Source organism: Anser anser (assembly GCF_964211835.1).
Source record: "Anser anser genome assembly, chromosome: 1".
In the NCBI taxonomy this organism is placed as follows: domain Eukaryota; kingdom Metazoa; phylum Chordata; class Aves; order Anseriformes; family Anatidae; genus Anser; species Anser anser.
The window spans coordinates 77,090,285-77,103,082 of NC_139720.1; the positions used below are offsets into that span (position 1 = coordinate 77,090,285).

General features: G+C 37.1%; 1 protein-coding gene across 4 annotated transcripts in view; it reads right to left on the reverse strand.

Annotated features, from left to right (window-relative positions):
• GYS2 (glycogen synthase 2) overlaps positions 1 to 12,798 on the reverse strand; it is a 49,600-nt gene that overhangs the window by 15,090 nt on the left and 21,712 nt on the right. For all 4 annotated transcript variants that reach the window (XM_083821786.1, XM_083821788.1, XM_083821787.1 and 1 more), the window contains 4 exons: positions 12,194 to 12,338; positions 6,173 to 6,290; positions 5,588 to 5,708; positions 3,051 to 3,157 (listed from right to left, as the gene is read on the reverse strand). In XM_083821786.1, the coding sequence (XP_083677912.1) occupies positions 3,051 to 3,157; positions 5,588 to 5,708; positions 6,173 to 6,290; positions 12,194 to 12,338 (491 nt within the window). The remainder of the gene's footprint in view (positions 1 to 3,050; positions 3,158 to 5,587; positions 5,709 to 6,172; positions 6,291 to 12,193; positions 12,339 to 12,798) is intronic.

Here is a 12,798-nt window from a genome sequence, read left to right on the forward strand (position 1 = left end):
TTGACATTGGATACTAATCAAGACTCAGAGGTTCCCAACTTAACATGACTTTATGAAAGATGTAAGATATAAGAGGTAAATAAATAAGGATTTTAAAGCAAGCTTTTTCCTTCCCTTTCAGACCCGTTTCTTAACTTAAAGACTTTTGAAAATAAGAGTTCGACTAACAAGTAGTTTGACAAAAAATAGTTTGCAAACAAACACACAAAAAACTTCCTGAAAAGCTCGGGCTATGTTTTAAGCCAATAATAATACCCAGAAGTGTTATATTTTAGTTGAGAAAGAACACCAGCAAACAGCTATTCTAAATATAAAGAACCATTTATATTATCCTATCCCTAGATGAAATAACTTGAAAGTACAGATGAAAGTGCTGTTTAAAATATAGCGCACACACGCTCCATTTGACTAAAATGCTCTCTTTCATGGGACTTTTCCTTCTTTCCTACATTCTAAGAATTAGATTTTGGGCTAAGACAAAACTTGTGAAGTGAAATCCTAAACTTCACCAAGCTGAAAATTGACATACTAATTTTTAGTTGCTCTCTCCCAGCTCACAAAGATACAGTAGTGGATGAGTTAATTGTGGATGAGTCATAAAGCAGATAAATGTCAAAACAAATTGATCCAAATCTCAGTAAGCTAGTCCCCTCATAACTGTGTTTTCTTTGACTCATGCCATGAGCAATCTCCAAAACTTAACTCAGATAGGATATGCTGCTGTTTCATAAAGAGAGGAAAAAAGGGATTTATATATCCCAGATCAGCCATCATCTATTCCTCAATAACTGCCAATATCTTCTAGTATTTAAGTTCTGTGACATCCTTAAAATTAACTAAAATTATTATTAACACTGATATCAGGTGGTTTTATCCACCAACTCCAGATGCTGACCATGACAATTCTTCATGTGAGGGCACAAAGACTCTTTTGCTTTTCACAGAGCACAGTGGGAAGAATAGCTGGAAACAGCATTTTTTTGCATGATTTCACATCTTTAAAGTTACCTTTACTGTTACCATTGTACCTGCATTACTGAGTACCAGAGAAACAACCATGTAGTAGAGACACAACAGGGAAAAACCTTTTCATGTTTTATTTAAATAAACTTTACTAATATATCATATATTATTTATTTAACATATATCTGTTAATATACCTTTAATATATACCTTTAATATACCTGTTGCACTGTATTCAAACATTACATACTTTATATCAGAAACACAGTAGAAGCAAAAATGGCTTGTTGCAAGCATGGCTGTTTCTCACCGTGCTTACATTATATTCCTGCAGTTGACTCAGAGCCAGATCCTGGCCCTATGACAGCAGTGACTTCACTTGAATTCACTTCAGGATTCAACAGTATTTCCATCTGAATAGCCAGTTCCTGCATATAGAGGTCTCATTAAAAACTCTGGCTGTGTTACCTCACTTCAGCCATCTACAGTTAAAACCAGTTGTGTAGACCCTCCACATATCAATCAATGGTGACAATCAATTTCAGAGGATGATTCCCTTCACTCATCTTAGACTCTTCCTGAGGTGGTATAGGACGAATCATGATCTGGAGAGAACCACCACTCTCTACTAGCAGTGAAGGCAGCTCAGATGTATTGCTTTTAGGAAGCCACAGATGAGCAATTAATTTCACCCTCTACCTTTTTGGCACCTGTTTCCAGAGTGGTAACCAGGTAGAATGTTTCCTGTAAGTCTCCCAAAATTGCTGAGAGATGACTATGGAGATAATCTAGAGAGTAAATAGATTTTTCCTATTTGTCGTCTTTTCAGATACAGCAAGAGCTAAATAAGTTCAACCACCCATGTTAAACTATTTCTGTCACTGCTCCTGTGCAGTTTTAGTATCCACTAATCAAGGGCTTCAATCTGTTTACTGATATCCAGAAACTCAACCAGAGGTGATCTGGAGGCAGATAAGAAGATAAGAAAGACAGTATCCTTCTCTTACGCAATGCTTTTTATCTACAAATCTCTATGTCATTTAGATTTCTATAACTTTATAGAACTGGCATCAGAAAGAGGTGTCTCATCACAGTGAGACGCAGGCGTAAAACCAGAAGCTAGGTCTTGTGGGGTTTAGTCCCATACCTTAAGGATCAGCTTCCTTAATTCTGCAGCAGTTTAACTGCTCTAGCCACCTGATAAGGTGCCCATGTTCACTTCCCTGCTTAGATCTGTAAATACGCAGAGTGAAATGACATTTTTCACTTTTTTGTTTAATTTTTGTTTGTTTTAATTTTTTCAAAATGCATGAAGAATAATATAAATATAATATTTAATATAATTCTTTATAAATTTGACCCTGAAAGTTTCAGTCTGAAAGTACCTAACAACACGTCCCCTCCTGTGCAGAATCATATAGCCACTAAAGGGAGGTGAGTTTACAGCTGCATGTTGAGTTCTGCACCTGAGTTGCTTTTTTTGTTTGAAGTTGTAAAATGAAAAACTGTTAAACTGAGGACTGTGACAGTTTTTGCTTTGTAATTGCAAGTTTCACCACTTGGGTCTAGCCATCACTCATTGTAAGCTATATAGAAAATTACGCACAATTGATATCAACTGTTATTTTTCTGCTGGATTAGACAGAACACTTTCCATATTTCTTAATAAGAGAGCAGATGTAATTAGGTAGTTTTTTTTCACCACTTATGGCAGAGAAGCTCACTCTAGTAAATTAGCAAGCAGTCCTTATTTTGTGGCAGCTCAATGGCAAGTCCAAAGGAAGAAACAGAACAAATCCAGAAGACTAGGTTTTCTAGAGCATTTGACTTTGTCACTACAAACCAGGTACTGGCTGCTACCTTGTTAGAAAGGATGACAAGAAAATTTCACTAAAAATAACCTAGAACAACAAAATATGTAATTTACCCTTATTTATCATTCCCATCTCTTTCATCCCCACAAATACATTCTAGTTACTCACAATCCTCAATTTTAGCAGAGCAAAAGAAAGCATTATTCTTCATCAGAAACATTTGCATGTCTCCTTAATTAACCACATAAGACCTTCAGTGACAATGGTAATTACCAGAGCTGCTTCCGGACTGCTTGTCCTTTCAGGGTTTCCACATTGAAATTGTTTGTCTTTGCTGGCATAATGAAGAACACGACAACCGTAACATCACTCTTATGTACCTGCATGGACATGAGACAGAGAGAAAAAGATAATCTCACCACAGGGTATCATTGCCCACTTTAACACTAAGGATTAGTCACAGCAAAACTAAACACACTTTGATTAGTTATCCAGGAAGGCTCTGATCTGATTACTCTCCCTTCAGCTGTGAAGGTTTTGTCCAGTCAGAGGTATAGCTGAAAACAGATATAGGTAAACAGATGTCAATTGCCAAGTTCCAATTTGGGCAATATGGATCTCCCTGACTTCTCATGGCTTAGGGACCACAGCTTAGGATGTGAAAATAAACAGCAAAAGTTAAAAATTCTACACAGATTTTCTCATGTGACATAAATTTGGTTGGCTCAAAGGGGTGAGAAATTAGTTTACTAGCTGGGGTATGGCCAGCCACGGGGCAAGGGATTCCCTACAGCCAACAGAACTATCTTCCATAGTAATACTGCCTCAGATGAATGTTCTGAAAGAGATGTTATCAGCAACCACTGTGTACCTGAACTCCTAGCACAAAATCTGCTAGACACACAAAGAACTGCTAGTAACTTCTTGATCATCTCTCACATCCACCTCACTCGAAAGGCAAAAACTACATGACAAAAAAACCTGACACTTTGGTTATAGGGAAACTCCTCACCGGGAGCAGAATGAGGTTTACTAATGTCAGCAACTCTTTAAAGAAAGCTAAGAGTAAACTATGTTCAGAGCTGTAAAAACTAAATTATTTTTAATTGCCCCCCCTCTAAACTTTAGACACACAAACATGCTGTTAGCACACCTTCTCTCAGATTGAAGTATGGGAAAATGTGCAGTACAAAATAATAAGATTAATCTATCATTTTAAGATTCCTCTTTTCCCTTTCTTCAGGGCAGATCCAAAATCCATTATGCTATTATCTCAGCGTATATTAACAATCTGCCATAACATTGACATATCAGTCAAGTGTTTTAGTAGTAAAGGAAAATGACTTTATACTGTAAAATAACTCCATCCAATGCTATGTATTTTTGAGGTTCAGGCACACTGCTGGAGACTTGTTCAAGAAGCACTATAATTCTCAGACTCACAAGTAGTACAGGTTATTCTGCTGTTCCCAGCCAAATCATCTCTCCTGAATTAATGACAGAGCAAGTGTTCTTTGGAACAGTAACACAATAAAGCCATGTTCAGCTAATGGGAGAAGCAAGCCCCGGTACACTTCTAGAGTACTCTGGAAAACTAACCTCAGTTTCTGTTGATTTTCCATCAACGTAGCTGCTTGTTATTTGTTTCGCATCAGTCATCAGATAAAATAATAGAATGCTGCAATAATTGCTTAAGCAATTCTTTCCTTCTTACCATGCAAGACCTTCTATGTTATCAGCATTTATAGTTCATAGCTGTGTAAATGGCACTAAAAAGTAGCTATTTTTGCACAGCATTGCCAAACAACAAAACACAGGTATTTGGCAAAATTGTGGAGGAAATCCTTAAGTTATATGAGATGATCTGTTGTGTGAGTGGATTAGTATTTCCAGGAAGCCCACGGGCTCCAATGACATTCTAATAGAAGGCGGCAGTAGAACAAGTGTACTTAGGGCCTTGAACACCAGTATTTTGTCAGCCCTGCTGACAATACTGTACCAAGGTTTTATTCAGATTTTCCACATCATTTAAGTGATAAAGTACAAAAGAGAGACTGGGACAACAGACAACTGAACCTATTCTTGTGAGATGACTGAAAACTGATCAGCCTTTTTTTTAAAAAAAAAATATATATATTTATTTATTTATTTTTAATATAGTCCTTGTGACACATCTGGAGATGTTTTCAGTGACCTCAATTGCAGAAGGTACATACTCTGCTCTTTGATCATGACAAGGTCTAGGTTTCTTCTCCATTAAAGTACTCAACAAAGAAATTAAGAAACATTGCATTCATTTTTATCTAGGAAAACAGAAGTATTGAGCAGTGACTGGCCTCCCCATGCTCACTCATCAGGACATTGTTGTACTTGGAATTTTAATGCAAGATTCCCATCCAATATGATAATAGTAGTCAAAAAAAATCACGGTCAGGTTCTAATCAATTATGTGATTGCATTAAAAAAATATTTTTAAGTTGCATCATTACAGAATGATTTTGTATTTGCCTTCTCATAAGTACACCTTCAGAGCAAATTCTTTAAGCATATTTTTAGTATTTTTCTTTAATAAGCAAGGGTCGTAACCACAGATTAACTTCTTGAACTATGTAATTAATTATTTTTAAGCAACCTGAGAGTGTTGTATGTTCTGATGATTCAGGGAGAAAGCTTTATGAAAACTTTGAATATCCCATAATTATTTTCCTGTAAACCAGAGCATTGCATGGAAATTCTTGCATGTCACTTCCATAGTAAGGTAAGGTTGAGTGTAAGATCTACTTTTTCTACATTTTCAGAAGCTTTCTTACCCTCAGCAAAAAGTTTAATCTTGATAAGGCTTCTAGAAACATATCAGCTCCTTTGTTGGAAAATTCGTATCTCCCAGCAATGAAGAAAAATAATGTCTTTTCAAGACTGAAGTCAAGGTGGCTGAAAACAAGCAAACAAACAGACAAGCACAAAGTGTTTTTCAAGATGTAATCATACAAAACACACAACAGCTTTCTATTCTGGAGGAATTTATTATCTCGAGAAAATAATGACAAAGAGGCTTTTCTTTAAATTACGGTGACTATCTTAATCTGATAAACTCTATCTTGGGTAAATAATTGAAAAAACAAACAAACAAACAAAAAAGACCTTCTGCCTGATTCCATAAGATGTTAAACAGGGCTAGAGCTGGTGTCTGAAATTTCTTCAGCTTCTGATTGAGAAATCCCAGACAGATATTTGACTAAGTTGGTAATATTTCACCTCCATTATGAAGTATTTGTTCTTCCTGGTTTTTTTTGTTTGTTTGTTTTTTTATATTGGTGGTGGGTTTTTTGTTGTTGTTGTTTTGTTTTAAATAGTGTTGGACAACCATTGCTAAATTTTGAAAAGTAAAAGCATACCCATAGAAATGACCTCGAATGAACTCTTGGATCCTAGCCTTGTACATGGAATGCAAATTCTGAAACTCATGCATTGCTGAAAATTTCTTAATGTTCAAGCCATTTGGGGTGACAACATCTGGAAAAGCAGAGAAAAGGCAGAGGTAGACATCTTCAGAGTCAGAGAAATCTTTAAGGAAAGAACCAGCATGTCTTTCAGTGTCAGCATGTGAAGAGTTAACAGTCTTATTACTCATAGCTAGAGAACAGCACTGCCTAACACAATGCTTTCCACCAGTTTTCTCCTCAGAGCTATTGCATGTGGTATTCCATTGTCTACAGCATTGAAATGGCTTTGTATCATTTTGACCTGTACTCTACATTAGCATAGACCCTGCTGGATAGAAAGGTCCCTTTTGCCCTATCAGGACTGAAATTATGCCTCCATTTGATCATTTTTTGTTCAATACATCCTTTACCTCTTTAATCTCGACATCACTGTTGCCTGCTTTATTACTATACATTGAAAGCTCTTGAAAGCAGAAATTGTGCCATACTATGCACTTGTTCACTGCATGGCAAAACAGTCTGTTCTATCCAGACTTCTGAGGATTTACCAGAAAAGAGAGTATCAGAAACCTTTCTGAAGGGACCACCTTTCAATAAGCTGTTGGATTTCTCCTTCAAATAGCCACAGAATATTATGTTTTACACTTTTATGGCGGCTCTTCTCAAAGATACCAAAGCATCTTGCAGTTAAAATTTGCTCATTTACGGTACCTTCTAAGTTAGAGTTATGGATAGGTGCAGCTTGTTCCAGCCAACACTGAAATTCAGTCACCCTTCACCTTTCTGGCACAGCACACCAGCTATTTAAAGGCTTGCCCTAAATCTAGTTAAAGTAAATGGAAAGAATGTCATTTTCTTGCCTTTGAGTTCATTTATTAAAACTGTGTATGGAAAAGAAAGCAGGGCCAGTACCTTCACAGTAACACAGCTGACTTCAGTAGACTGACACTAGATTATGCCAGAGATTCTTCAAATTCAAAGAATCTTCAAAGAAGGAAGAAACTAATTATTAGACGATGCACCAGTGTTGATTTCATACTTGTTCTCCTGGCAAGTGTCATCAGGTGTCTAGTAACCACAATTATCAGCTGTAGTCATTGTTAAAGCTTTATGTATCATCCAAATGACCTTCAGTAAAATACTATTCCCTACCACTTCTTCATGCAAAAAAAACCCCAGCATCTCCTTTGATCTCAGTGCATATAGTTAACTGTCCCCATTCACATCAAGGTTACTGTTAGGAGCACTGTCTCTTGCTTGCCACTTAATACAGGGCTTGAAGTTATTGCCATTGTGGTCTTTCAGTCAATGATGTCTGACATTCATTTTTTTTCTGTTCCTTCCCCTCAAAAGCAGAGGTTTGCATGCCTATAGCATTAGGCATCTGACCTAATACAAACTGTCTTTTATTTCTGGGGACACTCAAGATGACATCTTTAAAACATCCAAGGCTCCTTTGGCTGAATACATAGAATCACAGAATCATTTAAGTTGGAAAATACCTCTAAGATCATCTAGTCCAACCTTTAACCTAGTACTGACAAGTCCACCACTAAACCATGTTACTAAGTTCTACATCTACACATTTCTTGAAGACCTTCAGGAATGGGGACTCAACCACTTCCCTGGGCAGTCTATTACAATGCAGCACAACCCCTTTGGTAAAGAAATTTCTCTTAATATCCAACTTAATAGTCCCCTGGCACAACTTGAAGCCATTCCCTCTAGTCCTATCACTGGCTATATGTGAGAAGAGGCCGACCCCCAGCTCCCCACACCTTCCTTCCAGGTAGTTGTAGAGAGCAATAAGGTCTCCCCTGAGCCTCCTCTTCCCCAGACTAAACAACCCCAGTTCCCTCAGCCGCTCCTCACAGGACTTGTGCTCCAGGCCCTTCACCAGCTTTGTAGCCCTTCTCTGGACACGTTCCAGGGCCTTGATGTCTTTTTTGTACTGAGGGGCCCAACACTGAACACAGTACTCAAGGTACAGCCTCACCAGAGTATAGCACAGGGGGACGATCGCCTCCCTGGTCCTGCTGGCTACACTATTCCTGATACAAGCCAGGATGCCATTGGCCTTCTTTGCCAGCTGGGCACACTGCTGGCTCATGTTCAACTGGCTATCAAACAATAACCCCAGGTCCCTTTTCTTATCAAGATCATTTAAAATAAGTTCAATCAGTTCTCCATATGCTGTCCAGTATACTTGCCTGACCTTTTTCAGGCAAATGTCATGGCCATTTTTAATGACTTCCTTGAAATTTACTGTCTACTTTAGCAGTATTTCTATTTCCCTTCCAGGTAAATGATCTCGGATAACTCTTTACCTTATAAAGTGTCTTGGGACTCTTTATGTTAAATGGCAGTAGATAAAAATACAACCTTTGTTAGTAACCATGAAACACCAAAAATTTTGATGGATTTCTCTTGAAATAGCACATTTCAAACTGAAGACCAGCATTTACCAGAAATTTTTGCTTGTTAAGCTCCAGATATTGATTCTCAGTGACAAGAAAGGAGAGTTTTGGTGACACTAACAAGAAATCTTGAGTTCTTCTTGCTTTCTGCTGCCCATAACCAGAGAACTACAGTGGATCTACTCTGACCAAAGCCCTGTGTGGCCTGATATGAGCATTTCATCAAAAGAGCTGAAACACCCTCCATCTCTCCTTGTGTTTACCAACAGTGTATCTTCTCCTTCCTCTGAACTACTTCTTATTCAGCATGGGAGAACTGGCTCATGCAGGACTTAGCTTTGATACTCTAACTACTTTCAAGCTCTTCCCAATAAAATAAGAATCATTGATGGGGGTATTTCTGGCCAGTTTCCAACCACTGTCTGGTATTTATTAATCAGTGAGTTTTGGACATTCTCACCCAGCAGCAGCAGCCTGTATATCACCCACTCCAATGTTCTTTGATTCAAATGCAGCTCCATTTACCCTTTAATCAGGAATGGGGCTTGATCTGTCTCTTAAGCCTTTGCGGTACAAAATAAGCATGGTTTCTCAAAGCATTAATTTCACTATTTCTGCTCAACATACAATAATATTTTGAATATGTGTGAAGAAATGTACCCTTGCCCTAGTGAAAAAGTGATGAAAGAGGGCTTTGTTCCTGTTTTAAGTGTGGGGTTCTTTTGTTTTCTTTAATATATTAAAGATATTTTTGTTTTAAAATCATCCCAAGTAGGTGAAATCAGAATGATTTGACTTCTGTATTCACAGGAAAGAAACTGGCATTGATTTAAGTAATAACAGTACAGTATGATGTTTTCTTTGGATAAATTGCAGAGTTTCAGGGTTGACTCACTTTTTCAGAATTTACTCCTGTGGCTTTGATCAAATATATGCAGCTTCAAAGTCTAGAGCTAGATCTTAACCGATACCTAAATATCTTGGAATTTTGATTCAAAGTCTTCTCTACTGGTAACAAAAAATATGTTTCATAACTGAACGTAAATATTAGAAATCCCACAATATCAGTTTTCAAATCATGACAATATAACTTATGATCACTGACAGAATCTTGCATGATCAAAGAAAATAGGTTTAACATCAGACACTCAAGCTTTTGACAAACAATTTGATAAATTACTGATCAAATTTAGTACTCCTAAAACTGAAGCACTATGGCAGCATGTGAAGTCAGTCTGATGTAAGCAGTCATTCTGCCAAGTTTAGACTACATACTTTATCTTATTATGCACACTTTATACACATGGCAAACTGCCCTTTGTCCTGATGAAAAAGCCCTCTATACAGTTTTAAAGGGGCTTTTCTATGTGATGACATTTGTAATGTAAATTATAATCCAATTTTAATATGAATGAGAAATATCAAAGACTGCTGTACTTATCACATTTCCTCAATTGTTTTTTGTTAACAACTTTGTTGTGAAGCTTACCTCTCAATAAATTCAAGTGTAAACAAAAGATAACAATTTTGTGCCAATTCCGCACTCTCCTTTTAAAAGCTTGTTTTCTAAAGCGATCACGAAGTTGATTTTAAAAATTCTTTCACTATTCACGTTCCTTTGCAGAACTCAAGCTTAATGATCTACTGATAGTTTGCTGACCTTTCTGAACAGCCAACATCTATGTTGATTTCACAACTTCAGAAAGAATAAATAGTGTGAGAATAGACCCCTACACAGTTTATTTGTGGTCTAAGATTTTAAAGTAACTATGAAGTAATTATTCCCATCAGAACATATTTGCCACTTACAATTTTCCCCTAGGATTTGTGGTACCAATTCCTACGGAATTTCTTAGTAGCTCTGTCAACGTGAAGTATGATATTTGTCAACATTTTTTAACCGAAGCATTAAATATATTTACTTGTTTTCTTCAAAGTTTCAAAAATACACAAAAAAGCTCAGGCCTGTAAATCTCTGGGCATGGAATTCCCTTCAGCTTCACCTGAAGTTCTATCTGCAATGTGCAGATTTCCTCTCCCAAATTAAATTGGATTCAGACTGATTTCAATCTCCTAAAATCCCAAAACATAAACTGTGATTTTTAATTAAAGCTATTATCTGGAGAAGCCTCATGTCAATATAAAACAGCTTCAAAAGTCTGATTTTCAGAGGTCGAGTTCTCTGCACTTGAAAAGGAACAAGGCCTTTCAGAAAGATCCCAGGTTAGGTGACCAGACACAAATTACTTTTAGGATGTGGTTGTCATGCTTAAAAAGGAAAATTCTTCTAATTTCATCATTCGATTGTCAGTTGGTCAGCAGTGCAACAGAGGATCCAATGGATAACTTCACCTTTTATCCTAATGCATAAACTGTGATGTGGCTTGAAGCATTGAAGTTAATAGAGATAGCAGTCTCAGACCTATAATTAGCACTGCAATTCACCTAAAATAAATCTATAAAGAATAAGCAAACCAATCTTAAACCAAAACAAAAGTTCTTTGAAGATTTCTATACTTAAAATAATCAACTAAGATGTAAGCACACCTGCTAAATAGTCTCAAAACTGTTTTGCAGTTTTTCCCCTATGATGCATTCTTGTGGATGGAGTAATATGGCTTATCCTTCTAGAGCACTGTGCTGTTTTAAATGGTATTTCAATGACACCAAGCTCGGATTATTACCTTCCTCAAACTCCATGCATGGAATACAGTAAGGTTTGAAGATAAATTCCGTATTTTATAAGACAAGTGCAAAGGGGAAAATTGGACAAAGTTTTGGGCATGCATATCAACTATTTTTTTAAACTGTACTGGTTGGTCTAATGGAAAATCATGGTTCGTGATTTGTCCAAAATCATTGGCCATGATTATCATGGTTAGGTTCTAAAATCATGATGGTTATAACCACACTGCTGTTTCTAGCTGTGAGAAATACAGGCAAATGAACTGCATTCATTTGTGATTATTTTTTTTTGGCCTTCTCATCATTTGCAATATTAACTAGAGAAAAACAGCATTAACACTGGAAAGTTCAACACATCTAACACTGTTTCACACATAAAACCTTTTGCTATAGTTTTAAAAGATCATATTGTTTGTACTAGCAAAGCAACCAATCTCACACTCTGTAAAAGCTGGTGAAATGTATTACAAATATTCCATCTTCTGCTTTCATCAGTTGACCTCTGGTCAACTGGAAGATAATGATAATATATGTCTACCTCAGTAGACAAAACTCCTGAATCTTAGCTATCCCTGCAAAGAAAACATATTATCCATAGAGGTAAACTAATGCTCCCCTGAAACAGTACAGAATGTAATTATTGAACGGCGCTGAACTCAATTTCTTCCACATTACATATGCTGCTAGAATGTGTTTCAAGTGATATCGCCTGCACATTTCTTTTGAAAACTGGTTATTCTCTGTAGTGTAGCCACACGTATGGACGTGTGCCTTGCACTTCATGTTTGTATGGCTGTCTATTATTTCCATTCAATCTGAGAAAATGTAGATACTGAGAGGAAATATAAGAAGAAAACAATTCAGGTCTTACCAGGATTTCTTTTAAGCATGTGTTCTGCTTCTATAGCTGTTATCTGTGAGACTGTGGTGAACACATGCGCGCAATGTACGGATGCCCGTTCCATACAATACCGATGGTAAATCTGTCTCTCTCCTGCTTCTTTGTCAATGTCAAACTGTTAAATAATAAAAATAAACAAAAAAGACACTTAAGTGATATGCCCATCAGACTTATCACCATAAAGAAAGTCTCTTAAGCTTGGTTAAGCTTGATTTCCCCAGGGAATTACTTGTGAATGTGGTCTCTTGCCTCTTTTTTAAACCATTTAATCAACTTCAGAGAGACTGATGGCAAAAGACAAGTTCCGGTTCCTGCATGTTTTTGAAAAAAATGTCAGCTGAGCAGTGGAAGGAGACACAGATTAATGATCCAATGATACATAAGGATCTGTGCTGTCTGGCCTGCTGACTGGCCATGTCATGTTGCCGCTTGCCTGGACTTCTTGGAAAACTTGGGAGAGCAGGGAAGTTGCTGGTAACTGAAGGTATATGGGGGAGAGAAGAGAAATGGGATGGGGACAAGAAGAGATCTGGGGGCTGGGTAGTCTTCTGGGAATCATGGGTAGGCAAGAGAGA